General features: G+C 47.7%; 1 protein-coding gene across 1 annotated transcript; it reads left to right on the forward strand.

Moving 5' to 3' along the window:
- Window positions 1–19,343: 19,343 nt before the first annotated feature.
- Window positions 19,344–24,361, forward strand: NKX1-1 (NK1 homeobox 1). The gene is made up of 2 exons (XM_069012257.1): window positions 19,344–19,692; window positions 23,571–24,361. Exons 1-2 carry the CDS (start codon window positions 19,344–19,346, stop codon window positions 24,359–24,361), a joined length of 1,140 nt encoding a protein of 379 aa, XP_068868358.1.
- The last annotated feature ends 3,554 nt before the right edge of the window (window positions 24,362–27,915 follow it).

Here is a 27,915-nt window from a genome sequence, read left to right on the forward strand (position 1 = left end):
CTTCTCTGGGCAACCCTTTCCAGTGTTTCACCACCTTCATAATAAAATTCTTTTTTTAGATCTATTCTGTACCTAGCCTCCTTTATTTTAAAACCACTACCCTTTGACCTGTCACAACAGGCCTTCCTAAAAGGTCTGTCCCCATCTTTCTCATAGGCCCCCTTTAAGTGCTGGAAGGTGCTCTAAGGTCTCCTGGAGCCTTCTCTCCTCCAGGCTGAACACCCCCAGCTTTCCCAGCCTGTCTCCATAGCAGAGGGGCTCCAGCCCTCAGAGCATCTTTATGTCCCTCCTCTGGAGTCACTGCCACAGGTTCATGTCCTTCCTGTGCTGGGGACCCCAGAGCTGGACACAGCACTGCAGGTGAGGAGTCAAAAGGGCAGAGGGGCAGGATCCCCTCCCTCACCTGCCCACACTGCTGGGGACGCAGCCTGGGGCACGTTTGGTTTTCCAGGCTGTAAGCACAAATATGTAAAAGCAGAAATCAAGTCCCAACTCCACACTTCAGGGCTGCCCTTCCTTCTCCATACTCTGCTCTACTCGATCACCTATAGATCAATACCCATTATCAAGCCTGTGGGGAGCACTCATGGAACAGGAAATCATCACAGAGAGATCCAAGCTTCTGGAAGTAAAAGGATGCAGGTCCCCAAGTGTTCAGGCTACTTATGGAGTGTATGCAAGGAGCACATTTTGTAGCTCAAGTTTTAGGAATCACCTTGGATTCTGAACTGAATGAAGCTCAAATTTAAAAAAAAAAAATCTTCCATGCATGAGTTAGAGAGGAAACAACACAAATGTCATTTAATTTACATGACAAAGTGCTGCCATTATTTCAGTATGACAGAATGCCACTAAGGGCAATTTCTGAAAATTATTTAAACAATGTAATGAGTTAAATGTCAACATCAGCTAATTATGTTTATGCTAATTGTTAATTAGCCTCATAATGGAGACAGTCTTAATTAACAATAGTTATGTGTATGTATATTTGTGCACGTAAAGGAGTGTGTATTAAGAGTGAGAGGCTGTGAAAAAAATGTTGTAAGTAATTTCATTTCCTGTAATCATAAGTATTTCATTTCAGACATTAACAAGAATTTTTCAATATACTTTGGAAGAAATATGATTAACTTACAATGTATCTGTAAGCAATCCTTCCTATACAGCATCTGTTGTGTCACAATAGCAGCATCTTTTTTTTCTTTTCGTTTTTTTTTTTTTACCATGAATTGTAGAAAGCTGGTTCTGTTTCTGTGCTGCAGATTTCTCCTGTGACAGTGAAAAACATACACTTTGGAAATATAGTCAGGGTTATGACAGGGAGGTCAGCATAACTGAACCTCAGGACAAAGAAGATCGCTAATGTCCAAGATAGCGGGAAATTCTTGTTATATTTGTTAGAGGAAAAGTCCTAAACAGATTGATGTTCTTATCTATATAAAAAGTTGACACTTTTATAACAAAAAGAAACCACCTACAAGGGGGTTGTTCTAATAACAATTATCTAAATTTTAAAAGCAGTTATTTTTTTCTTTTTCTTATATAACATAGGAAAAAAACCCACATTATGACACAGCCTGCCACTCACGGCTGCACACACACAGTCCATGGGTTTAGAGCACAGGCTGGTGAAGTATTTAAATGCAGGTTTTGGCTTAAAGATGATACTTCAACCTATCCGTACCCTACAAAGCAATTTGGAGCATCTTAAAGGCTTTGCTGAGGTGAGACCTTCATCCCCAAGCTCTCACTCCGGTTTCAGCTGGGGAAGATCATGTCAAAATCTTCCAGAACTGTGTGTGTTTAGGACACTTAGACTAGCCCCAATGTGCCTAAAAGACACCTTAGAGGATAAGCATGTACAGGAAAACTGGAAATATCCCTTCTGGAGTTTCACAGTCCCACTTGGAGGCAGCTCCCCACCTCCACAGCAATTCTGCCTGACCTTGGACAGGACTTTCAGAAAGGAATCACTTGGAACTGGAGAAGGTTGGAATAAACGAGGGGAAAGGGGCACCTGCTAGCTTGAAAGAACTTGCAAAAGAAAATTAACACATTAAACAGTCATTGAACAGCCCAGGCTGGAAGGGACTTTGAAAGATCATGTGGTTCAAGTCCAGCCTTTTGTGGGAGAAGAAGCCTAGATGTGATCCCCAGCTGTCCTTTGGGATTGGTGTGAATTATAGGCTTTCTAGTGCCGTGAGGAGATCATCAAAATGATGGAGCCGGATGCTTTGCAGAATTTCATGGTGGGAGGATGAGAGAAAAGAGGCACAAGAGGAGACAAGATAGACTGGAAACAACCAGGGACTTTTTCACAGAGACAGTCAAGCAGGGGAACTGTTACCGAGGCAGGATATACCTCCATCCTTTGAGGTTTTCAAAGCAAGACTGGATAAAGCTGTGAGCAAACTGGCCAGATATGATCTTGCTTTGATCAGGAGGTAGGACTAGAGACTTCCCCAGGTCTCTTCTAACCTGAATTATCCTATAAGCCTATATTTTGGATGCACAGTTCTACTCTACAAGCCACAGTTCCCACTACTGTCCCTCAAATTAAACCTGACTGTGCGTTTTTTAAATCTGAGTTTACTTGGAGCTGAATGACAAAATTCATCTCTGAAGACCAGAAGACAAACCCATCTGTCCTAGCAGAGATCCCCAGGTGTAACTGAGAAGAGAGGCTAGCCCAGAGTGTGTTTCTTAAATCCAATTAAATGTCCACCATGCTGTTAATAATGTCAGGGCTTTTTGACTTAAGTTACACCACCACTAAATATAGATGCAGCCCGCAGTTCAGTGGCTCACTAAAAAATAACAGTGGGCTATTAATGACATTCCAGTTCTTCAGGGCTGGGAGACCCTCTGGGAACAGGATGCCAGCACCTACAGCTACTCTCACTGTGCACTGCAAGCCTGTGTTTTTGACAGACCTTGAGAAGCCAGCACCTCTTGGCTGTGTAGGGCTCCCCAAAGGGAGAGTTAAAACCTTTCTTGAACTCTTTAGTGGCTTCTGTAGGGGAGAGTATTCTCACACAGCCAGAAAGGTGAGGTAAGAGTGCCTGGAACGAACACAGGACTCAAAGGGTCTGTGGAACTGAGGAAAGCTTGTAAAGCCAAGGTCATCTACACAGCTGAGCCATCATTACAGCAGTGGCTCTCTGTGCCCCTCTTCAAATTCACCATGTCCAGCCCCAGGTGAGTCTCACTGAATTTGGCCCTGAGAAGTTCAAGAAGACATATTTGCAAATGCATGACATAAAAATGTGAAAAAAATAGTAATTTCCCATCCAACATGGCAAATTGCTGTTTTGATGCCTTTATTCTGTGAACGTGAGCATGAGAAGATCTGTACTTTTAATAGGCTTAATTAGTGTCTGAAAAAATTACTGTTGCCTTAGAAATACAGTTCTGCACTTCAGTTCTGCCATATGTATGCAGTTATGAGTATAAATGCAGATGATTAAACATAGAAGCCTGCAAAATTACCTTTGTAGCTACTTGTATATAACATAAAAGCAGCTTTCAGTCTCTGAGATATCAGTTTATAATTACATTCATAAAAATAAATTAAAAACATCAATTAATTCTACAATAGTTACATAAAAGAGACAAGACTTCCCTTTCACAATCACATTCTCCACTTTTTAGCCTGGACTTAAACAGTGGAAGTTATAAATTTGTACATGAGCTTTTCTAACAGCAAGCTCTCAGCCTGACCCCTTGCAAGGAAGTCAATGAGAAAATTCTCCAGTTCTGGGCAAGGTCAAGGCTGAACTATGGGAAGTGAAGGTGGGAGCTATGTATTATTAACTGATTAACACACATGTTGTGAGTCACACCTTACAGGTGCTTTGGTTCAAATTGAACATTTCATTGTATTTCCCTCTGTTTGTATTGTATATAACATGATACCAGCGTCTCAAAATGAAAACTCATTTCAAAAGCAAACTTAAAAAAAAAAGTTCTGTGCAGGGTTGGTACATTTCACCATTGCCAAGACATGGCTATCAGGAGATAACTCATACTGATACTGTTTTGAAAAGTAGCCTAGTGGCAGTCAGCAACCTTCAACAGGAAAATGGATGTTTCCCTTACCTCTGCAATACTTGCCTTTCGACACACCTATTAACCCATGGATCAGTCTACTCCCAAGTGAATAATATGGTACTCGGCTGGTTTTTTTAATCTTCACTTCTAAGATGTTCTGCAGTTCTTGAGCATGACCCAGGCAGTATTGACAGCCCAGGGAGTTTGCTTCAAGGGCAGGAGAGATGCAGCTGAAGTGTCCACACTGAGACAAGGAAAAGCCCAGGATACAAGTCCCTGTGATGGGACCCTGTCATACATCACCCAGCACGGCTCACTGGCCATTCAGATCACAGAAAGGCAGGCCCTCATCCCAGACCATGGCACTAAAAAAGGTCCAAAATCTCCCTTTCTAATCCAAGGCCATGCCTGAGCAGCAACAGTGTGCAATTCTGCGATGCTGGACAACTGAGTCACATCTGTATTTACCCAAGGGTGGAACCCTGTGTGCTGCTGGGGAAACACAACATGCACTGGCCTGGGCTGTCCATAGAGGACATTTGCCACCACATCATTCCCAAAGGAAGAGAGAGACTCTTCCACATGTGCACACACAATCCAAGCGGCCTTTTCTATTCCAACATAGAGATTTAGTCACAACTTAAGGTACCTGAGGCAGATAGGAGAAATTGGTCTCAATTAGCTAAACACACTATATGTGCTATTGCTCCACATTTATGTGGTTAAGGGAGCATATGTCCAAGGAAACAATTTTGTTGTCGCTTCCTTTGTACGTTGGTTTCTAAACAAGTGAGTTATTGTTTTATTAAGGCAGAGAATTCCCTGATTGATTGCTGCATTCGCACGGTGACCTTGTCATTGTTTTCTCAAGTACTTGTAATTGTTACAGTGGAGAACACTGGGCTTTAATTATCTGTGCAAAAAAATTCATACACTCTGGTTACACTCTGCTGATTGTATTGGATACACTACGATATTTATTTGCTGAAGAGGGAAAAATGGCAATGGCAAGTCAGTCTAAGGACTCTCACAAGAGAAAGTAATGGTGGATATTACAGGTTCCTAAAATACTGTAATAGCATATAGTAATTCAGGCAAGGCTGGTAATCAGTTGATGCTCAGGTTCAGTACAGATTACCTGCTATTATATCAGGCAGTCTCTCAATCTTGAGAAAATATCTGTTAAGGTATAAACATTTAAGTGAAAGAGGTACTGAATGTAAATACTGTGAATTGGCAAACGGTGCCTGCTGCACAAACATCACGACTTCTTCCCCTTATTTAAATATAATGCATTCATTTCACACCCCCAGCCAGTGGTTAGCATTACCTAATTGCCAGCCATGCTCATTATAAATAATTTAATTCAGATAACCTTTCAACAAAGTTCAGTCCCCTTGAGGGTTTCCCACCACCAGCCAAACTTCTGAACCAAAGTCTGTCAGCAGATACAGTGGGGGCAAGACAAAGAGCAGGCCTATGAATCTGGGCTCAAAGACACTAAAACCTTAGAAAAATGTCATATTGTCACAGAAAGATTTTGAAGAAATAAAAGTGTATATATATACATGGGTGTAGATTGGAGAAGTCTATGCCATGCCAGATCCCCATTATAATAACAATACCAAAGCAACAGGGTTTCTGTCATCAAATTACTGTAGAAAACAGCCAGATAGTATACAGAAACGATTATTCTATATAAACTATGCCAAGAAAGTAAAGCTGAAGGAAAACTGTCAGATGCCAAAGATCCATTTAGTCTAATGGCAAAAAACAAAGCCTGGGCCGTTAGCTGGAACTGAGGCAAAAAATCTCAGGTTAGAGATAAGGTGGACTTTCCCTGCTCTTCTTCCAACAGAGGGTTGGTAACTCTTGGAAGGCATTGGTACTTTAAGGAAGAACTCAAATGCCTTTCAGGGACCATTTTTCACAGAAAATGGCATACAAATGACTAAAAAAGGAAAAAAAAAGAGGTCTAGTAACTCTGTCTTGCTTTCATGACTTTGAAATAAAGAAGAGTTTCTTAAGAGTAGTGGACTCTGGCTGAGAGCTGGTGGCTATCTTTTAGAAAACCTGTATTTGCAACACCAGAATATAGCTTTTTTCTGTAAACACAAAGCACTGTGAGCTGTAAATCCAAAGAAATGTAACAGCCAGAACCAACCAAGCAACCCAGAGTTGTTACTACTGAATTAAGGTGAAGCACAGAAATATTTCCACATGGAGATACAGAATATGGAAAGATATGGAGCCTGTTAAAAAATACACCAGCTCACAGTCAAACTCTGAAAAAGCTACAGTAAAACATCTCATGAAGGCAAGTCACTACATAAAAAGACAAATGCTACGGGGGCATGTTCCCTCCCTGATGACTCTTTATAGGGATAGTCACTACCATAATATTACTGATGCTCTTCTCTGCTATTTTAGTATAACTTTGAAGTCTATTTTTGCCATTTTCTGCTGCTTTTCATTACTGCTGGTAGTGCTTTGAGCCATAGAATGGTTTGGGTTGGGACATTTAATTATCACCTAGTTTCAACCCCCTGCCAGGGGCAGGGGACACCTTCCACTAGACCAGGTTGCTCCAAGCCCTATCCAGCCTGGCCTTGAACATATCCAGGGATGGGGCATCCACAGCTTCTCTGAGCAACCAGTTCCTGTCTCTCACCACCCTCAAGGTAAGAATTTTTTCCTCTTATCTAGTCAAAACCTACTCTTTCAGTTTGAAGCCATTCCCCCTCGTGCTTTCACTACCTGCTCTTATAAAAAGTCCCTCTCCATCTTTCTTGTAGGCTTTCTTCAGGTACTGGAAGGCCACAATTAGGTCACCCTGAAGCTTCTCTTCTGCAGGCTGAACAACCCAATTCTCTCAGCCTTTCCTCACAGGAGAGCTGCTCCATCCCTCTGATCCCCTTGGTGGTCTCCTCTGGACTGGCTTCAACAGGCTGATCTCATTGTGTGTTGAGGAGCCCGGAGCTGGATGCAGCGCTGCAGGTGAGATCCCACCTAAGGGGAGTAGAGGGGCAGAATCCCCTCCCTTGCCCTGCTCCCCAGCTGCTGGTGGTTTGGGTGCAGCCCAGGGGCTTCCAGGACTGCCAGTGCACCTGGCTCATTTAACAGCAAGTGCTACAGGGGTGTCATATGTGAGCAGGAAACAGGTACCATGCTTTGGAGGAATCTAACTCCTGTTTGGATTTTATTATTGAGTTCATTTCTATCCTAATTCCTACATGTTTTCTATGACTAGGCCTTTTTCAAGTTCATCTCCCAAATACATGTATTAAATAAAAGCTTATTATTGTTTATGGTGTACATATCATATTTTTTATAAAAAATTCTTTCGCAAGCCCATTTTAAATTTGCTTCGATCCTCAACTAATCCAGCTAAACTTGCATATATCTACTAAAAATGACTTACAAGCCATCATTTCAGCATTGTGGTAGAGAGAGAAATGTTTGATGTACAAAAACACTGATGCACAGTGACTTCATAGTTAATTCATTTCAGTTCACAAAACGCACATTCAGTAGTGAGAAGTGATTTGGGAATAACTTTGTTTGTTATTAGGTTTAACATATTGTGGCAGTATTAAATAAAGCAAATATATCCAAGCTAATTCTTCTCATTTTACTTCTTTCAATTAAACTGAGAATGTATTAGACTGGAAACTGAGCAAAGCCACTTGTGCCAAAAAGCCCACGAAAAGATGCTGCTTTCTTTTTGCAGCCCTACCTATACCAGCCTGCCACCTCCAACTGTGGAAAGGAAAAAATAGCTGAAAGTTATTTAAAATGAAAAATGGGCATAGTCACTGCCAGTGTACACACTTCAGAGTGATCTGTATTTTTCTACTAATGTGACAGACACTTAAATGAAAGAAGTGAATTCATGGCTACAATAAAACAGTAGCCAAGTCTCCCTTACCCTTATTTTATTTCTAGCAACAGTAATAAAATGGCTGTTTATTGAGCTTTTCTTCACTCTTTCTTTTCTCTCTGTTCCACAATCAAACAAAAATGTTATTTTTTGAGAAAATAAAGTAACTTATTTTATTAAATTATTTTTCTTGTGGCTCCACAGTAAATTATGGCAAGATTTTATATATTAACTGGTGCTGATAACAACATTTTCTGCTTTGAGAAATGCTTGGATTCACCTAAATGACTGAGGTTTTGCTCTGGCATTAAGGATAAAAAGTAACACTGTGGAAGCACCATAATCACTGAGCACATGTTAATGATGACAAGGCTATGCTAGTTAGTTTAAAATACCCATGAAATCTCAAATACTAACCAAATAAATAGAGCATGTGCCTGTGCATGGGGTATGGGTTTAAGATTGTTTCTCCATCCTTGTGAAGCCATGCAGACATTTTCAAATGCAAGATCAGTATAGGTGCATACAGAATACATTTGTACACATCTACCTCCCCAGGGGCTGCCAGAGCTTGTGTGTCACTGAGAACCCACAACCCCTCCCCAAAATCAGTGATGGAAACAGATGATCAACACTTTGCCTCAAAAGGCAGCCCAGAGCAGGCAGTGCCCCTCAGAGCTCCCAGCCACTGCAAACACACAGTGGCAGCCCCTTGGTGCAGCTGATGGAGCTATTCAAGGACCAGGGGAGAAACAGAGTGTCATTGGCAGTGTCATTGCAGCAGGTACCTCCTGCTCCCTCAGACCTCTGTGTGTGTCCTTTGGCTGGGCTGCACAGCCTGTGAAGCCCAGCACACACTGATGTTGGACCAAACACTGCTTCTCTGCTTCCCTCCCTCACACATGAATTCCCATTAACCTGACTGAATTCCTACATGTGTCAGCCATGTACAACTTGACCCATTTCCACAACAGCCCTCTTCGTTTAATCCTTCTGCAGAAAGTGTCGGCTCGGATATTTGTTTCAATAAAGTTATTGATTTCATATCTTCACCACTTTTGCTACAGTATTTTAGGTCAGTAGGCCATGTGGCCCTGCCTCATCCAATAGCTGTCTGGTCGATAACTTAAAAAACCTCAGTATTGACTGCTGGAAGAATGATCATGCAAAGATATGGACCTGACATCAGTCAAAGAGATTGTGTTTGGCAACCCAAGGGGGTACAAAGTGAACCTATACTGATAACTGGGTCAGTCTAATAAAGATACATATGTCATCAGCTTTACAGGAATTGATTCACTTAAAAATTAAACAGAGATGTGAATGAAACTGAGCCTGTGTTCACTAACACCAAGATTCCCCTCGGTTTCAGTGAGACTTAAAATCAGGGTGTAGGACACAACTGATGGCTCACTAAGAGGGGTATGTGTCTGGTAGAAAATCATCCTCTTTGCACTTTGGAAATAAAAATAGGACTAAGGCAAAAAGAAAATGTCAGAAGCATCAATTTCAAAAAGACTTCTACCCTTCACTGAGTCTCACAAAACATTTGGGAAATGGTTATGTGTACCTGTGTGTTTAAACAAGTTGTAACCAGGAGCCTGGGCTGGTTTCTCTGCCTGAAAAAAGCAGAAGAAATGGTGCTTGTTATCACCTGCATGATTTTTCTGTGTGCCTTGGATCGTAAGGAATCTGAGACAGGTGGAATGAAATGCCCCACAGAAACACTTTCTTCTATCCAATAATTAAGGTGCCAGCCTGGACAACTAATGTGGAATAGACAATTAACTTTTGGACAGCAGAACTGAAAGATAAAACTTGTAATTTGGGGAATCTTTCCCATCCCCATGTATTCTGATCTACTTTCCATGCTAAATTTATTATGAGAATCTGACAGCTGGGAATTTTGTTCCCATTCTTTGTTCAATTCCAGGTACAGATTATTCTTCCTGTCTGTATCTGCAGTTGTTTCTATAGCCAGAAAATGGGAGTTACATCATTTATGAGAAAGAACCATTGTTACAGACAAACTTATATATCTATTTATGATTTCTTCCCCTTCAATTTATGATATGCTTATCAAAGCAAGGTTATATATACAGCCGTAGTTATTTTCCCATCATCCAGTGATAAAAACACATGAGTAAATGCTGCTTTCCCTGAACAGATGTTAAGCTGGAGCAAGGACTCCAGGTTTGACACACAGCTCTGCTTAGTGGAGAATGATATCGTTTACAGAACGATACTATTTTCAAAGCAAAGCTCAGTACAGTTCAGTTATAAATAGCTGAGGGTATAGTTCTGTTTGTTATTTCTGTAACTGCAATTACTAACACTTGTTTTTAGTGTTCTGGGTATTGTTAATTCACTACAAAGTACAATAACTACTACTCTTTTAACTACTCTTTTTTTACATGTAGGGACAGCACAGGATTCTTTGCTACTTTAGACTTCAAGCTGTTAGTTTTACATCTTATCTGCAAATATTTTCCCTGGTTTTCCCTAATCTTCACAATCTGATGCCCCACTGATATCAAAAAGGGTACACTTCCCAATGTCACATTATAATCAGACACAGACTCACCATATTTTGGGATGTTTTCCTTCACATTTAGGATTCCTGGCCAATGGGGTCCACAAACTCTTCATCTTGTAGGATTGACCATGCAGATACCATGTGTCAGGTGTCCAGTAATTTTCCCAGCACATACACATCAGCCAACACTGTTTGGATCTTCTCCGGCAATTAATCCAACTGCTTGATGAATATTAAAGTTTTTAATTTAAATAATTAATAAACTATAAATCAATCTGATTCACAATCCAAGGTACCTGGCTAAGAGTTCAGGTCCAAATTTTCATGTTGAAATACAGCTAAAATGGGAGTCCTAACTTGCATTTGGCATCCAAATGCCTAAATTAAGAAACCTTTCTGTGTAGCACAGCAGTTCTATTGTTTCTTACCCAATGCAGTTTTTTGCATCTGTTCTAAATGTGGAGAAAATGGTTGCAAAATGCCTCAGTATACCCACTTGGTTTGGCTATAAATAAGAGGACATGCTTTCAATCTGCATTTAGGCAGCCTAAAAAATTACCTTCCCTCCTCCCCAGTAAGGAACTGCATAGTGAATTACCACCTCTCACCTGGGACCACGGCACTAAGAGAGGAGTAACTGCATGCCAGGCATGCTTTAAACCACTCCAACCCAGTTACAAGAGCACTTTGGGTAGTGCCTTCAACACTTACTTGAATACTCAGGAAGTATCTCAGTACTGATGGGAGCAGGATTTCAAATATTAATGAGGTCTCACAATAAAAGCATCAGGTAATTTTGCGTTCAATCCCCTCCTGTGTAAATCAGCTGACAGAGTCAGCCTAATTTGCACCAGTTTATAGAGCTGCCCCTTGACATAACTCTCTAGATTATATCTAAAATGGTAATCTTTTTATTCTCAGTGTGTCTCACATCTTTATCACCTGCATTCCTAAATGCTTTAATAACAAAATCACAAGAGATGAGTGCTGCTCACCCGTCTGAGGTTTTCTTTGACAGGAGGGGTTCATAACTATATACACAACTTGTGGGGCTTCTGTGTCCTTTCCAAAACAAACTTCACCACAAGGAGTGTTGTGGGGACATCAGTGAAGACCTGCAGCAGATGGCAGAATCCTGGGATGTTGCACAACTTGGTCAGAAAACTGGGACCTGACTGCGGAAAGACCCAGGCACCACTTTCTCTAGCTCAGGATATCAGCAACACAAGAAACCTGTCAATATAGGCAAATTTGGGACGTGGCAGTCGTCGTTGAATTCACCAGCTTTATCCTACTGAGCAATTAAGTTGTTAGGCTGCTGGTTTGGCTTCTTGCTCTGCGCCTGACCTGAAACACGTGGGGACTCAGTTCTAGCTCCCTCCAACTGCCCTGTGCACACTCACACTTCCTGAGCTCTGACAGTGTTTGAAAATCACACAACCATCAACAAGAGCTGGAGACATTTCCACAAACCCATCACAACCACTAAGTGCTGGCAGCATGGCTAACCTCTTGTATAAATATTAGGAGTAAAGCATTTAGTCCTTCTTGTTAATTTACTTCTATACATAAGAAATAATGAAAGAAACAGAAGTATCTCTTTTTCTCCCTGCCTCCTTATCTGCTGGGTAAGGACCTTCATTTGCTCTCAGGGTTGCTCCTGCCTGAGAAGGTGCTGTGAGCAGTGCCTGCAGAAGTTGTTTCCCATGTCCATCCAGCAGCTTCTCAGTTTTGCCTTTGATTGGCACCTCATCACTGTATAACAGCCTTGGTTAGGCACCAGCTGGGGAAAAAGAGGGAAATATCCATGTTGGATGCAAAGGAGACATGGGGCAGGGCATCTTCTGCAGACTTGGCTTTGGGTTTCAATTAACAACAGAGATAATTGGGGAAGGAATGAATCCTGTGGAACTACATCAAACAGTTGTCCCAGAAAAATGTCTGCCATTGCAAGAGGTTTTTTAATACTTCAGTGGTTTCCAGTTCTCGACAAGGACTATCTCATAAATAGAGTGCTGAGAAAAGTATGACCAAGAGAGGCCTATTGAAAACTATGGAATTAAGATGTTACTTGGAAAAAGAAAGGATTAGTACCCTGGCTAATCTAAGCATAACTAGAAAATGTGGTTCTCATCACTCTGTACAAAAGGATGTTGTTCAACACACCCTCCTGTAACTAACAAGGGTAGAACTAATATGAAAAATAATACACCCCTAGAAAAAGGATTACTGTAGCAGTAGAAGGAGCGATTTTTATAATCGATGTAAAATAGGTAAAGCTCTGAGTGTCACACCTAGAATATTGGTTAGTAACGCTGAGCAAGGAGTGAGTTTATAATACACAGGGCCTGACTTGAAGTTCATTTGCAGAGAAGTGAATAAAGCCATTTTATGTTCCCGATACATGCAACACTCATTAACACTTCAAGATAGATAAACAGATGTATTTTTATATGTGCATTACTATGCACTTAGTTTTTATTCTTTCTTGTGTGTATTTTGTGAACATTCCTTATATATCTACAGAAAAAAGCATCCATGTGTTATATATCCCTATATTATACATTCATATACATTGATGTTTACACACACATGCATGTGCCATTAGTGCATGGATGTAGAGGTATGTCTAAAGCCATTGCCTGAAGGCTGTTTGGATGCCAGGGACAATGTCAGACACTACCTGTGAGCAGGGGCTGAGCAGTATTTGGAAGGAGAGTTGAACTTCATGAACCGCCTGTAGTGTCCGTCCCCACATCCCAGTAATAAGAGGAATTTCCTGCTAGGGCCAGGGCCAGGATGGATACAGATGACTTGTTGGGGTTTATTTGGGATTTTTTTCCTTTTTTCTAGCATTTATTCCTTAATACATATCCAATCTTTCCCCTTCTCTAGCTTCCCTGGGACTGTAGCATCCCAGTGAGAGCCAGGCCTCTTCCACAGGCAGTGGGTACCTGCATAAAGGAGCAGGGGGAGATGCTATTATGGGCAGCACCTCTGGCTGGGAGATGAGCAGAGCAGAGGTGTGTGCACTGAGTCTGCAATAGCCCTTCTCCTTCCCTCTCGCTCTATCTGAAGTCTGTTGTATATTTGTTCCTTCACGGCTCCTCGTCCTTAGATTAGATTTCTCCTTTCTCATTACCAACCTTAATAGACCCTTCAGACCTCATTCCAGCCCCAGATATTATCTGACCCGTATAATTAATTAATTATAGCCCAAATATTATAGATTATTAAAAATAGCATAACTAATAGTGTAATATCTCAAGCTGTCGACTTTAATAGTCAACATTGTCTTGGTCTCTCTTATCAGGCTGGGACACCCGGTGAGAATATTGATTTCTGGTAATTTTAACCATCATCTGCCATCCTGATGGGTAATTGTCAGATTTTCACCAGAGTCAGAGCTCATTTGAAATCGTTAAACCGTCGGCAAGGCTCACAGTTGATCTTAATGTTTCCTTTTTCTCCCCCTTCAATATGTTTCAGCAACAGAGAGGAAAATAAATAGAAAGAGAAAGAGAGAGCAAGAGAGAGCTGCGTGCATGCTGGCCATCTGATTTCTCTTTTATTTTATTTTTCCCTTTACATGTACAGCCCCCACCATGCAGAGGGGCTGTGTGTGCCACCTCCACCACTGCTGTCCCCCCGTCTTTCAATCTTCCCTTAGAAATAGTAGTAGTAGTAATAATAACAATAACATTAAATAATAATGATGATAATCGAGCCGCTTGTCCTTGCACACGTGTGGGTCTCCGGCGCTGCAGCACCCAGCTCGGGAGATGGGGGGCCGGATCGGGGGCCCTCCCCCAGCCAGGAAGGACACCCCCTTCCTCGGCTGCGTCCCACGAGTGTCACGGCCGTGCCGGGGGCTGGAGCCGCGGGAATGGGAGCCGGGATTGGTACCCGGGCAAGACGGGGGGATGTCCCCGCTCGTCCCCCCTCCGTGCCCCGCATCCCGGCGGGCGGCCCGGGGATGCTCTTGGCGGCACCTCCAGCCTCCTGCCAGCAAAACGGATCGGCTTTCGCGCGGTGTGTGAAAAAGCCCCTGCAGAGCCGATCCCAGCCGCGATAAGTGACAACAAGGCACTTTATTAGTATTTTATATAAACTCCCGGATGCTGGGAGATAAGCGCCCAAACTAGGAGGCGGCGGGCGTGGAAGGGCTGCTGGTTAAACGGGGATCCACTGGGCTGAGGCTTGAAAGGAGAGGAGGGACCGTGAGTGCGCTGCCCCTTTTTCTGTCCCCGCGGTGACACTCGGGGACATCTGTCCCTCCGCCCCCCTCCAGCAGAGCCCATCTTCAGCCGCCGCCGGGGCTGCCCTCGGGCTGCCGCGGAGCAGGGAGGGAGCCGGAGAGAGGGAAGGGAACTGTTTAATAGATCCTCCGAGGATTCCCCTAGAGCATTATTTAAACTTCTAATTATGATTCATGTGTGTGATAATATTAATTTAATAATCAAGGAGCTGTGCAGGAAGCATTAACCTCAATTAAGCTCATTACTACTCTAACCTGGAATCCCCAGGGCTTTTAAATCTTCTACTATGAGGACCTGACACCGCATTGATAGAGGGCGAGATCTGCTTCAGAATCTTTCTTTCTTCCTAAATCATTTGCCTTCGTGGGTAGAGTTAATTAATTCCCTGATTTTAGCTTGGGGGGGGGGGGGGGAGAGGGGGTGGGGTGTGGATGGATCCCCATTTTCCCGAAGAGAGACGGGCATCCCGAGGTGACCACTGGTCCTCCGTTCTGCCCTGCACGGGGAGACACTCTCGGGGCACAAAATCAGGATGACACCAAGAGCCACGTGCGAGGCTCCGGAGCTGACCCCACTCCTGCTTGCGCCCTCAGGAGCCGGGGCGGTAATAATAATAATAATGATAATAATAATAATGATAATAATAATGATAATGATAATAATGATGATGATAATAATAATAATAATAATAATAATAATAATAATAATAATAATAATAATAATAATAATAAAAAGTAACCCCTTCATAGCAAGATGAGTCTTGGAGCCCGATTGCATTTGGAAACAATATGGGGAAGTTCAGAAGTCCAAGGGGGGTCCTGGCCCCCCCAGCCGGGCAGACACGGCCGTGGAAAGCCCCCTGCCCGCGGGACCCCGCTGTACTGGGGCTGCGGGCAGCGCGGAGCGCGGAGGGACGCGGAGCCTCCGCGCCTGGTGCAGCCAGCAGAGTGACCTTCTCGGCGCAATGTGGGCTGCTAAATTGTTTTACCGCGGCGATAAATGCCCTTAATTACCCGAAGCTCCAGACCCCCAGGGACGGGGAGAAGGATTGCTGGAGCGCAGTCAAAATGGAAAGAAAAACAAAAAAAGAAAAAGGTTGTTCGTTGATCTGGAGGTCGCTGAAATATCGTAGTACCTCTGAAAATCGGTAGTAACTAATTGAGTTAAAACCCCCTCGTAGCCGTGGGAGCGAGCGGCACGCCCTCCTGAGAGCCCAGCAGCCCCCGGACTGCAGAGACCCCCGACTTCGGGGCTACCGGGGGCACCCCGGAACCCGCAGAATGCCCGGCCTGACTCCCTCTTGGGGTGAAGGGTGATCGGGCACCGAGGGGAGCCGGGACAGAGCTCTCTGCGAGGTCCCACCTGCCCTGCCCTGGCAGAACCAAGTCATCGGGTCCCGTCCTCAAGCGCGACCCCCGGGGGTACACGGGGCTCGGCGTGGCCGAGGGGCTGGCGGCTCCCGGGAGATGCTCTGGCCACCGGTGCCTTCAGGCTCTGGAAATATCACCTCCCCGCAGGTATAATTCAGCCTAACTATAGAGATAACCATCGCTGCGGCGGGCAGGCTCGTAAAAACGCAAGGGTGTTCCGTGTGATTCCCTATTTATTTCGGAGAAGGAAACGTTTCCGTGGGAGCTTTCCTCAGCAGGGCAAGGGATCCGGGCCCAAAATGCGGGGATTTAGCTCTGCACGGCGCCGATCCCGCCTGTCTGGGGGTGCCCTGCCAGCCCCTCACCCCCAGCACCCTTCCAGCTGGTCCCGCAGGACAGCGTCGCACGGACGAGGGAGTCAGGAGAGGCTGTTGCTCGTCCATCCTGCAAGGAAAATGGAAAGAGAGGAAGACGGGACCGGTCACCTGGCCCGACCACTGGCGAGATATTACATGTCACAACTCATCTAGGGCCCCATAATCAGCGCTAACTTTCTGGTGAACAGATAACCAGAGATGGCAGATGGATGGAGATTGCACAAATGAGGCTCTAATTGACAATCAATTGTGATTAGGAGCAATAGAACATCTTTATAACACTCGCTTTAAACCGCCAACAAACAAAAGCGCCGGGCGGGCTGGGGGTCCCGGCGGGACGGGGCCCGGCAGCGCCTGCCCAGCATCTCTGCGCACCCCCTCGGCTCCCGGCGAGGGGGGGTTGTGTCTGTCGGTGGCCGGTGGCGCCTGAGAGCCATCGGGGCGAACAGGAGGTGCCTCTGTTTTGGGGGTGCTCCCTTGGGATGCGGGTCCTTCTGCTCCCAACACTCAGCGCTCACCCGTGAATTTGTGCTGATGTCGCCGCTCTTGGGTTCCGCACGCCCGGGAACAGTCCCTGCCCGGACACAGGAGTCAAATTACAATTAGGATTTTTTTTTTTTTTCCCCTAAGACGCAGTGACCCAGGGAATAAAAAATACTCCTACCACCGCTACCCCCAAATACAGCTCATTCTCTCTGAAAAAAAAAAAAAAAAAAAAAAAGGTACAAATAGTAGAAATACAGACGAGTACGACAGCGAATCTGATACAGCCGAGTCACTGGCATCTACCTAAACCACCATCTATTTTTCATAAACAATATCCCAGCGCTGCGGGCAGGAGTAATGGGAGGAAAATTTATCCGAAAGAAAAGATGGGATCAGAGGCCCGGCCGGAGGAGAAGGAAGGAAAGAGGAGCCGTTACCAAACAAATAAACAAACCAACAAACCCCCGGGTGTGGGCTCGTGTGAATGTGTGCACACGCAGATTAAAACTTCGCTCTCGCTGTGTGTTCGTGGCAGCCCCGTCGGTGAGGTCAGGACAAGGGGGAGAGGTAATTACCTACACATGATCAGAGATTATACATACCATTTCAACCCAGGAGGTGATTTATAATTTAAAGATAAAGCATAATAAAGTCATAAAAGAGAAAGGACACTGTTGTGGTGTCTGATTAAAATCTAAGGGCTGGTGTATAATATATGAGCGGGGGCTGTTGTGGGCTCCGGCTCAGCGGGACTCCCCTGGGCCCAGCCCGCTGATGGACTAATCATGTCCAAGACCTACCAAAATTACAAGCTGATTGTTTTACCCATTATTTCTCCCAACTTTTAATTTCTGCTTTCTAAAGGATCATTGCCCGCGGTAATTGCAAAGGACCTGTCCTTGTATGTGTCACCAGCCTCAAAGACAAAAAAAAATCTAATTTTCCTTTTATGCTTTCTCTATTTTCCTACCGCCCCCCCCCCCCTTTTTTTTTTCCTGGCAGCTAATTCAAACTGAGTAGCGACTGGAGCGTCCAAAACAAGAATGAAATTGATATGATCGAAGAACGCACGACTATACACGAAAGGGAAGAAAATTTGGGGGGGGGTCGGGGTCGGGGGGGGGGGACAGTTTGTATAATTCACAGACAATTTTATTCCTATGTCTTAATTTTTTATAATTAAAACCACTAAGACGGCATTTTTCGAAAGTGGAAGTTAGGTCTGGTTATACCTTTACTCCTGCATGGGAGGGAATAGACGATCTCTCTCAGTTACTCAGGATTTATTGATCGTCGTGTTTTGTCTTGTGCCGTTTAAACGTATTAATTTTCTTCTGGCACTTTCCTGGCAGTTACATTTGAGATTTAATTTTAATTAATTAGCTAAGGAGGAGAGAGAAGCGTGTGAGGGTGTGTGTGTCCGCGGACACAAGCTTCTGTCCAACCGCTAAACCTCCGTCCATAATTTTCTCCTTTTGTTCTAATTTAATAAACGCAGCAGGGAAGGGAAACAGGTGCTGGGGGCTGACAGCTCTGAGCCCACACACACACATACACATAATCCCTTTTTGATCATCTAACTCCACTATTAGGGATGGAAGACCTTAAGTTCCCATTTTCTGGGTATAATATCTTCTTTATATTGATCCCGCAATTATTTAAAAGAAAGCGTCATCTCCTCCCACTTCTCCAAATAAGGCTATTTAGATGCTTTCCAGATGAGTGGAGGTGTGCTGAAACAGAGCTGACAGCCAAGTATATCACAGCCAACACCATCTTTCATTCGCTCTCTCCCTCTCTGCCCCCCTCCCCCCAGCACACTTTCACCGTGTCTCTCTTCCAGTGATGAAGATTACAGACTATTATGGGCAAGGGATTAATTTGTAGCCAATTACAATCCAGTGCTAAATATGAATGCATAAATAAGATACAGCCTTGCCTCTGTGTGTGTGAGCGAGAGAGAAGGGGAGGGGGGCAGGAGCGCCTGGGCAGCCTGGCGAGGATGATGAGAAGGAAGAAGGAGCAGCTGAGTGGAAGCTGTGAGCTGAGCATCGCCTTGTGACTCCCTGCCTCCCCCGGAGGCTCCCGGCGGCTGGACCCAGCGCAGCCCCGGGGAGCTGAAGGCAGCGGCTCGTCCTGAGCCGGAGCGGAGCCGGAGAGGAGTTTCCAGACCAACTTCGCCGGAGGAAGGAGGGGGAGAGCAAGAGGGGAGGGGAGGGTTGGGGGGAGAAGTTGCAACCGAGAGGGACTCTGCAAAGAGCCATGAATGTGAGCAGAGACAAGGTCGGTGACATCTCCATCCCGGCAGCGGCAGCCGCGGCGGTGACAGCCCCCGTGGCCGCGGCCGGCATCGGCGGGGAGCCCCGCGGCTGCCACGGGGAAGGGATGGACAGCCGCGGGGAGCAGCGGCTCTCGGCCGGCGGCGAGCTGCCGCTCTACTGCCCTGCCAACCGGGACAGGCAAGGCGACAGCCACAGCAACACCCCCGGACAAGAGGGGGCAGTGGCCGCGCTGCCCATGGTGCACAGAACCACCTCCTTCTCCGTGCTCGACATCCTGGACCCTAACAAGTTCAACAGCAAGCGGCGGCAGTGCGCGGGCTTGTACAAATCGGCGGGGACCGAGTTCACGCTGGGGGCGGAGGATAAGCCCGAGGACTCAGGGACGGAGCTGGCCGAGCAAAAGGCTCTCGCCGAAGATTTCGACGCGTGCAAGAAGTCCGCAGAGCTGATCAGTAAGTAGGTCTGGGGGCTCGGAGCCCCTCCGAGCGGGGGGCTGCCCCGAGTTCCCCCAACAAGGGTCTCGCATGCTTTGACATCTCATCATTCCCCCGCTGGCAGCCTCGGGAGCCGGGGCACTGTGGGCAGCCGGCTCCGGAGAAGGACAAACGCGCCCTGCACTGCTGCTGCTGGATGTAGAGAGGTGGAATTCTGTGCTAGGCGGAGGGATGGCAAGGAGGGAGCCGGGCGCATCCTCCCGGGACAGGCCGGAGCTGGCGGCGGGTCTCGGGGCTCGGCGCTGGCCGGGCTCCCCTCCCCGCGAGGCCGAGGAGCTCGGCGGGACACCCGGGGCTCTTGGTGCCGTGCACCCCCGGGAGCGGCAGGATCAGACCCAGGGATGCCGGCCCGGCTGGGGCGGGGACGAACCCCGCCATCCTCCTCCTCCTCGCAGGGACGGCCAGCGCTGCCTGTCAGCTCCGGCTCAGGCAAACTTAGAAGCGGCTCCTCCGGATTCGGAGAGCCGGAGCCCCGGCCCCGAGGGTGCGAAAACCCTCCCTTGGTACCCCCACCTCGCCTGGGCTCCCCAGGCGTTTATGACTTTGTGTCTCTCTCCCCAGCCCCGGACCCCTCTCCGGTCCTCCCCCCGCCTCTACCGCCCGTTGCTCTGGGCGACAGATTCAATTTTCTCTCTCCTCTTGGCTTTTTTAGGACAAATCAGACTAATTGTGACAAAATGCTGGTTATCTCTGGAAAAACAATTAAATTCCTTCGATTACATTTAAGGTAAAATGTGCTTAGCAGCGTAAAGAGGCTGGATAATGGGGAAAATCGCCCCAGAGTGGCATGTAGGACTGCTTGGATCGATATCCTATTATCGAATTGTGCATATCTCTTTCAAGCACCTTGCAAACTCTTCCCTAACATCTAAATTATAGGGTCAAAATTCGGATAATTACTCGATTAAAACCTATTACACTTATTAGGGCTCGCTATTGATCGGGAATTGCATTCGACCCAAGCTCTAGATTGCTTTTTCTTTCTGGGTCCAAATATCCCAACTTTCTCACCTCTAAACGCCGCGGCTCTGGGGATCGCGGAGAGTTTCCGGGAAAAGACTGTCGTTGTGGAAAATATCTATAGTTATTTCATGTCCAGAGAGGGGAAAGAAGAGGCAGCGAGAGGCAGGGGATAAACTTCTCTGTTTAGGAAAAATAATTTCTCTGTGTCTGAGGCGATAGAGGAGGACTCGGAGGTTTCCAACCCCGCCATAGCGGGACTCCATCAATTAAAATTAGGCAGCGAAAGAGGTCTGGAATCTGCTCCAGCCCGAGCCATGACGCATTTTTCATATGTAAAGCAAAAGCAGGAATGGGGCACTAATAGAATTCCAAAGAGATTTTTAAAAGCAGCGCGGAGCTGGTGTAATTATTCCTCTAAACTCATCTGACTTTTGTCATATTAAATAGATCTGGACAGTCAGAAAGACTGACGAGCTTAACCTATCGCTAATCTCACACTTTTGTTTCCCGACAAGGAGAGAAACGCAACTCCATCTCTTCTCTCAAAATAAATATGTTTGGAGGCATCATGCCGAGGGGCGCTTCGCCCTCTGACAAGTTCCCCGGACACTCCACACATGGACTTCTTCGGTCACATCGCCTTAATGTTATAGCAGTGGCCAGGAATAGATCTGGGACTGCTCGAAAATCACGAAATTTAATTCTTCTCTTTCTGCATCGTAATTAATATTAGTTCAAGTGATGGCTTGATCTAGGAGAAGTGTTCCGAAAAGTGTCTCTGTCCAGAAAAGTACCAACCCCTCCGAAAAATGCTTTCTGGCTAAAGGAGAGTGAAAAAAGCGCTCGTCACTTGCAGTTCGTAAAACTATTTTCATGTTCAAAATAACAGTTAAGACTCTCCATTAAATTGCAATTTAACTTATTCCAGAAACAAAATAACAATACCGGCGTTCGTCTCCGTCCCCAGTTCTATTCGCGTTGCATTGTTTTGCCTTAAAAATTTTTAGTTGAGCATTAGTTTGAGTTGAGTTAGGCTGGGATTCCCTAGACTGAAAATAATAAACTCCAAAACTGCCAGCTGCAGGTTGGCGGTTCGGTCCGTGTGTGGGTTCTGGGGCTGCGCTTAGCCCCCGGGTCTGCCCCGCAGGAGCAGCTACACGCACTTTTTATAAATTGTTGCTGAAAAAAATTAAGTCCCGCAATTTCTAACAGGTCTTACAGGTTGCAGGACGCTTGTCCGCACTCGCGGGGTCGGGTTGGGAGAAAAGTGACCCAGTTCTCGTCTCTTCGGCGGCGATCGCCCGCGTTTTCCACGCTCCGACCTGAACAGAAAGCTGGAAAGGGTTCTTAATGAACCCTGAGTTATTAAGGAATATTTTCGGGGTGAGAAGGATTACAGTACTCTGCCCTTATTTTTCTTACTGAACCAGCCATATCTGGAGTCAGAGTGTTGAACAAAAAACACTTTTAGAACCACTCCTAATTTTACACATGGGAGTTAGGGGGTCCGGCGTGAGGATACGGAGCAAATTTGAGGTGTGTTCAGGTTTTTTGAGGATTAAAAACAACTAAACTGCGGACGGGATAAGGGTGACAGACCAGCGATTCACTTCCTATTTGTGCATCTCGGTTAAGCAAGTTAAAGGAGTCCTTGATTAGGAGTTCCCGGAGCTACAGCCCCGTTGCAGGATTGAGAGGAGGGAAGTTTAGGAGTGTCTGAAAGCACCGGCGAAAAAGGACGGTGCTCACGGGCCTCTGCCCCCGACCTGCCCGTGGGGCCTCCCCCAGCCCCGTCCCGAGGAGAGGATTCGCCTCCCACTCCCCTGAAGAAGCCCGGGCCCGGCCAGGACGAGGAGGAGCCGGTTCTCCCGAAAACGCGATTTGCTTTCAGGCTTCATAATGACAGAATCGTCAGCAGAAGTCCAATAGCCTTAAATATCGGATAATTACCCTGTTCTCCGATGGAGACCCGTTAATTGGAGCGTAATATAAACCCAAATAAATTAAATGCCGTTAACTAGTTTGTACATTGCACAAAATGAGTTTAATTAAGTTTGTATCTGCTCTGCTAATCAATACAAGTATTTACTCCACTTTAATACTTCCATCTCGGGAAGTGACAAGAGGTCAAACCAGACGCAGGAAGGGTTAAAAATGCCAGAGCAAAACCCAGCAAATCGCCCATCGATTCGGAGATTTCCGTCGCTAAAATTGTTAGAGGCGCTTTGACATCCCTGCTGCCCGCTCCCCAGGCGCGGCTGGCTCGGCCCGGGCGGGAGCTTCTCCCCGGCCACTCCTCGGCCCTGCCAGCGCCCCGCTGCCCCTCCGGGCACCCAGTGACACCCGCCCTGCTGCCTGCCCACAGGCCTTTCCAGCCGTCGGGTGTTTGGTGGGTGCGCTGGCGGCGGTGAGAAGGGGGATGCATCCCCTATCCCGGCCACGTCCCGGTACCAGCTCTTGCCGAAGGTGGGTGGCTCGGAATGCGCAGCGCTGGCAAAGCCTCCCCAGGCTGGACAGCCTCTTCCCGGCCCGAGGGCTGGGGTTCCGAGCCCCATCCCCACCCCTTCTGCCCAGCTTCCTGCCCTGTCCCCTCAGCCTGGCTCAGGGCGGTCGGAGGAGCCCCGCACACGAGGGGCCCGGACCGGCCGCATCCCCACGGCGGGCGGAGGGCCCGAGGGGCCGGGCGGGGCGGCCCCGCTGCCCGGGCACCCCTGTCCCACCAGCAGCGGGGACACCGGGTGGGCGATCCCCCCGGGCGGACGGGTTCTCCTGTCTGCCCTCGCCCCGGGGGCCGCACCGGCGGGGCTGGGGGCGGGCGGGGCGGGGGCCGGGCCGGGCGGCGAGCCCTAACAGCGGCTGTCGCTTGTCCGCAGAGGACGGGGAGCTCTACAAGGCCGAGGAGTGCGACCTGGACTACAGCAGCCGGCCGAGCCGCAGCCCCGACAGCGAGCTGCCGGACGACGAGGAGCTGTGCAGCGAGGAGAGCGGCAGCACCAGCGGCAGCAGCGGCAGCGCCGGTCCTGCGGCGCCCGGAGAGCCCGACCCGGGCCCGCTCCGAGCCGAGGCGGCCGAGGCGGGGGTCGTCCCGCCCCCGGGGCCCCCTCCGCCGCCCCCGCCGCCGGCGCCCGTCGGGGCGCAGCCCGGCCCGCAGGCCAAGCCCAAGAGGAAGCGGACGGGCTCGGACTCCAAGTCGGGCAAGCCCCGGCGGGCGCGGACAGCCTTCACCTACGAGCAGCTGGTGGCGCTGGAAAACAAGTTCAAATCCACGCGGTACCTGTCGGTCTGCGAGCGCCTCAACCTGGCGCTGTCCCTCAGCCTCACCGAGACGCAGGTGAAGATCTGGTTCCAGAACCGCCGCACCAAGTGGAAGAAGCAGAACCCGGGCGCCGACACCAGCGCGCCCACGGGCGGGGGCGGTGGCGGCGGGGCGGGGGCCGGGCTGGGCGGCGGGGCGCTGCCGGGGGGGCTCAGCCCCCTCAGCCACTCGCCGCCCATGGGCACCCCGCTCTCCATGCACGGCCCCGGCAGCTACGCCGGGCACCCGGCCGGAGGGCTGGTCTGCGCTGCCCAGCTGCCCTTCCTGCCCAGCCCCGCCGTCCTCTCGCCCTTCGTCCTGGGCTCCCAGACTTACGGCGCTCCGGCTTTCTACACCCCGCACCTATAAGCCCGACGCTCCTTCCTCCTCCTCCTCCTCACTCCCGGCTCCTTCCCGCTGCGCCCGCCGCCCCTCCGAGAACCACCCGGCTGGGCCCTGGGGGGCCGCTCACCGCACGCACCCCGCACCCCGCACCCGAGAGGTGAAACCGAGAACCGACCGGCAGCGACAGCGGGGGAAAGCGGCAGCCCCGTGTTCCTGCCGCCCCCCGGCTGCGGCCCACCCCAGGGGGATGAAAGGAGCGGCCAGAAGCTCCCGGGACCCCGCGGGCGGCTCCCCCGCCCTCCGTCCTTTCTACGACCCTTTTTGTACGCGATGTGTCCGGACTGCGCTTCTGAGGGAAGGAGGAGGAGAAACCTCCCTCCCCCGTGTACATAAAAGTAGATGTAAATCATCGTTATCTGTATTTTTATTTTCACCGTCTCTCGTTGCTATGTGGGTTTGATTAATTTAATAATTATTATTAATATTATTTGCCTTTGTTTTTATTCTGGTCTAACAACTCGCAAAAGACTTTAAAAGAAAAAAAAAAATATTATGTACCCATTTGACTCTCAGGGTAAAACAAGGGAACTATCGGTCCTGTCCCTCGACATTGTAGAGGCGAAGATGCGCCGCTCCCTCCCGTGACCTCACGGTGACGAGGGATATTTTTTACAAACGTCACTGTCCATCGACCCCCGAGCGTGGCCCGGGCGCTGCGGACGAGCGGGGGCGGGGGGGGTCCCGCCCGGGAAGGGGCGGCGGAGGCGGCTCCTGGGGCGCAGGACTGGTTTTTTTACGTTAATCGTTTCTGTACATTTCTGGTTGTTACAAAAAAAAAAAAAAAAAGTTTTAACTTTATAATTAATGTATAAGATGAGAGAGCAGTGAGCAAGAGGTGATAAAGAGAGCACTTTGTTTGCTAAACACTTTAAATCAATCAATAAACTCTAAAGAAACGGCGCTTTCCGTGGTGGCGAGTCCCTGGTTTTCGGGTGAATCTTTGTAAGACAAGTTTCCTCTGGAAAACGCCTGCCTCATGAGAGGCTCCGAGGGAGGTCTTTCATCATCCTTTTTTTTTTTTTTTTTCGTTTACTCTGAGAGCTTATTTCTTATACGCAAATAAACTTTATTCTTCTTGTATGAGGGAGGGTATTTCCCTTCTTAGTTTCCTTGTTTGCGTTCTCTTAATTGGCTTTGCCGATTTGTGCAATATTAAGAACAAAAAAAAAAAAAAAAAATTATATATAGAGAGAATCCGACATCTCTGCCATGTTTCCGCTGACGGGGAGTCCGATATTTTGGATTTATGTAAATTTAATAAATCGGCTCTTACATTCAGATTCCACAGCTTTAAAAATAAAATAATCTTTTCATCGCTGTTCCGCTGATTACTTTTAAACTCGTATCAAAGTTGGTCTTTTTTAATCCATGCTTTTTTTTCCCCTTTAATTTCAAAGAAAAGATCGATAACCGCAGTGAGCACCCCGAGGTGGCTCCGCTGGCCCAGCAGCTCCCAGCCCGCTGTCGCAGGGACGCTGTTTCCCCGTTTCTCCACTCCCTGCGTGACCCCAAAGCTCACGTCGGGGAAGAGCTTTCATTTTCCACTAATTTTTGGCGTTTGTGCCTTTTCTTTTCTTTTCTTTTCTTTTCTTTTCTTTTCTTTTCTTTTCTTTTCTTTTCTTTTCTTTTCTTTTCTTTTCTTTTCTTTTCTTTTCTTTTCTTTTCTTTTCTTTTCTTTTCTTTTCTTTTCTTTTCTTTTCTTTTCTTTTCTTTTCTTTTCTTTTCTTTTCCGAGTTTTGGGTAGCAGAGCCTCCCCTTCCCCTCGGGACCCGCATCGCTGCCCGGGCGGGTGCCGGGAGCCCCCGGGGTGCTGGGGTGTCTGGGCTTCGCTCCCCGCTCAGCTCCTTTCCCCTGCTCCCTCCCGCTCCCCCCAGCCCGGCTCCGATCTGGGGTTGTGCAGGGCCGGGCGCTCCACGGCCGCATCCCACTCCCGCACACCCGCTCTGGAATGGAATTAAATGTTTCAGCCATCCCGTGGGAATAAAATCTGCCGCGACCGCCGGTATTAGAGACAAGGGAGGAGTGGAGCGGGCTCCACGCTGCAGACCCCGCAGGGTCGGTGGTTTCCACTGGGCGGTGGGTGCAGGGTCCAGCAGCCTGCGGGAGCCGCGGGGAGGATGTGGGATGCTCCAGGTAATGCGAGATGCTCCAGGTTCTCACTTCTCCACGTGCACAAGTGCACAAGCTCCAGAAGTCTCTGACCAGACTCATTTGCGTTTGTGAAAGTAAGAACTTTTACAGTGAAAGGTGTTCTGAAGTGAATTTTCGAGGAAAACAGGGCAAGTGGTAATGCTTGGGCTCTGCACAGGTCTTACTGGTAGGAGAAAACCAGCTAAACTGGGAAACAGATGCTCAGGAGATTCTCCCACACTGCACAACCCTGCTGCTGTGCACCAGCTTTGAGTAAGTGCCACTAGCAGCCAAACTGTTAGCTCAGGTGAGGCATGACACAGCTGAATAAAGAGATAATTCAACCCCTGTCTGCACTCCGGGAGCTCCAAGCAGTTCCCTGCCAGTGGGAAATAATTTTGCTCCAACAGAAGCTGCCCAGAGCTTCAGAGTACATGATTTCCCTGCTCCAGGCCGGTTAGCATCCTGCCAGTGAAACCTGTTCATGTGAGTATTATTACTCACAGCTGCTGGATGAAGGAATCAGTTAGCCTGAGATTCCCAGTCATTAAATGCGATTTAACAAGGCTTCTCACATTTTATGGCAGTGCTGGAAGCAGAGCCGCAGGTATCTTTCTCAGCATAGTTTAGGAAGTTATTGATAACCCTTGCTCCAATGCCTCATCCAGAGGTCTGAGCTCATAAAACTCTAGAGCAAAAGCTGTAGAGCCTCAGCTCTAGTGTGTGTGTTCCCCAGCATGCAGCACCTGCAGTGGTGTAGGGCGTGTTTTACACTCTGCTTACAGGTACTGTCTGCGTCCAGAGGGCATTTGGAGCACCAACACCAAAGAGCCAATTCAAATAATGTTCCCTGGACCAAAACTCTGCAGCTGACTCGTGCTGTTGGATCAGTGTGTGCGGTTATAGACTTGAGAGTGAGAAGTGTGATGGTGTCGACACAGGGCAGCTGTTGAGAAGCATCTCAGGTGTGAATGTTCAGTCCTTGCTGTGCTAAAGCAAAATGCTCTCACCTGCCTGAACCTCCCAGCTCCATCACCCGTGTTCTTGCCTGCTGATACTGGCTCTGCAGGAGTCAAACAGGTCTTGATGCAGCATTTGAGGTTGTCCCACTAGAGAGTCACAGAAAGTCCCCAAAGCTCCCACTGTGACCACCCTCAGCAAGGCCCAAAAGCCAATTTCCATGTGGTGCCTGTCTGATGTCCCTGCTGCCCTGCACACCACATTTGGTGCTCCTGCACAGAGCTTGTTTTCAGTGAGTCATCAGCGAGCCACAGACACCCTGGGACAGCGCAAGTAGAACATACTGACTGAGGGGACGATGGCTATGACACAAGCAGGAGCTGTTTGGTTCATTCTGTCAGTCAAATTTTTTTTTAATTACTTTATTA

Source organism: Aphelocoma coerulescens, chromosome 4, assembly GCF_041296385.1.
Source record: "Aphelocoma coerulescens isolate FSJ_1873_10779 chromosome 4, UR_Acoe_1.0, whole genome shotgun sequence".
NCBI lineage: Eukaryota > Metazoa > Chordata > Aves > Passeriformes > Corvidae > Aphelocoma > Aphelocoma coerulescens.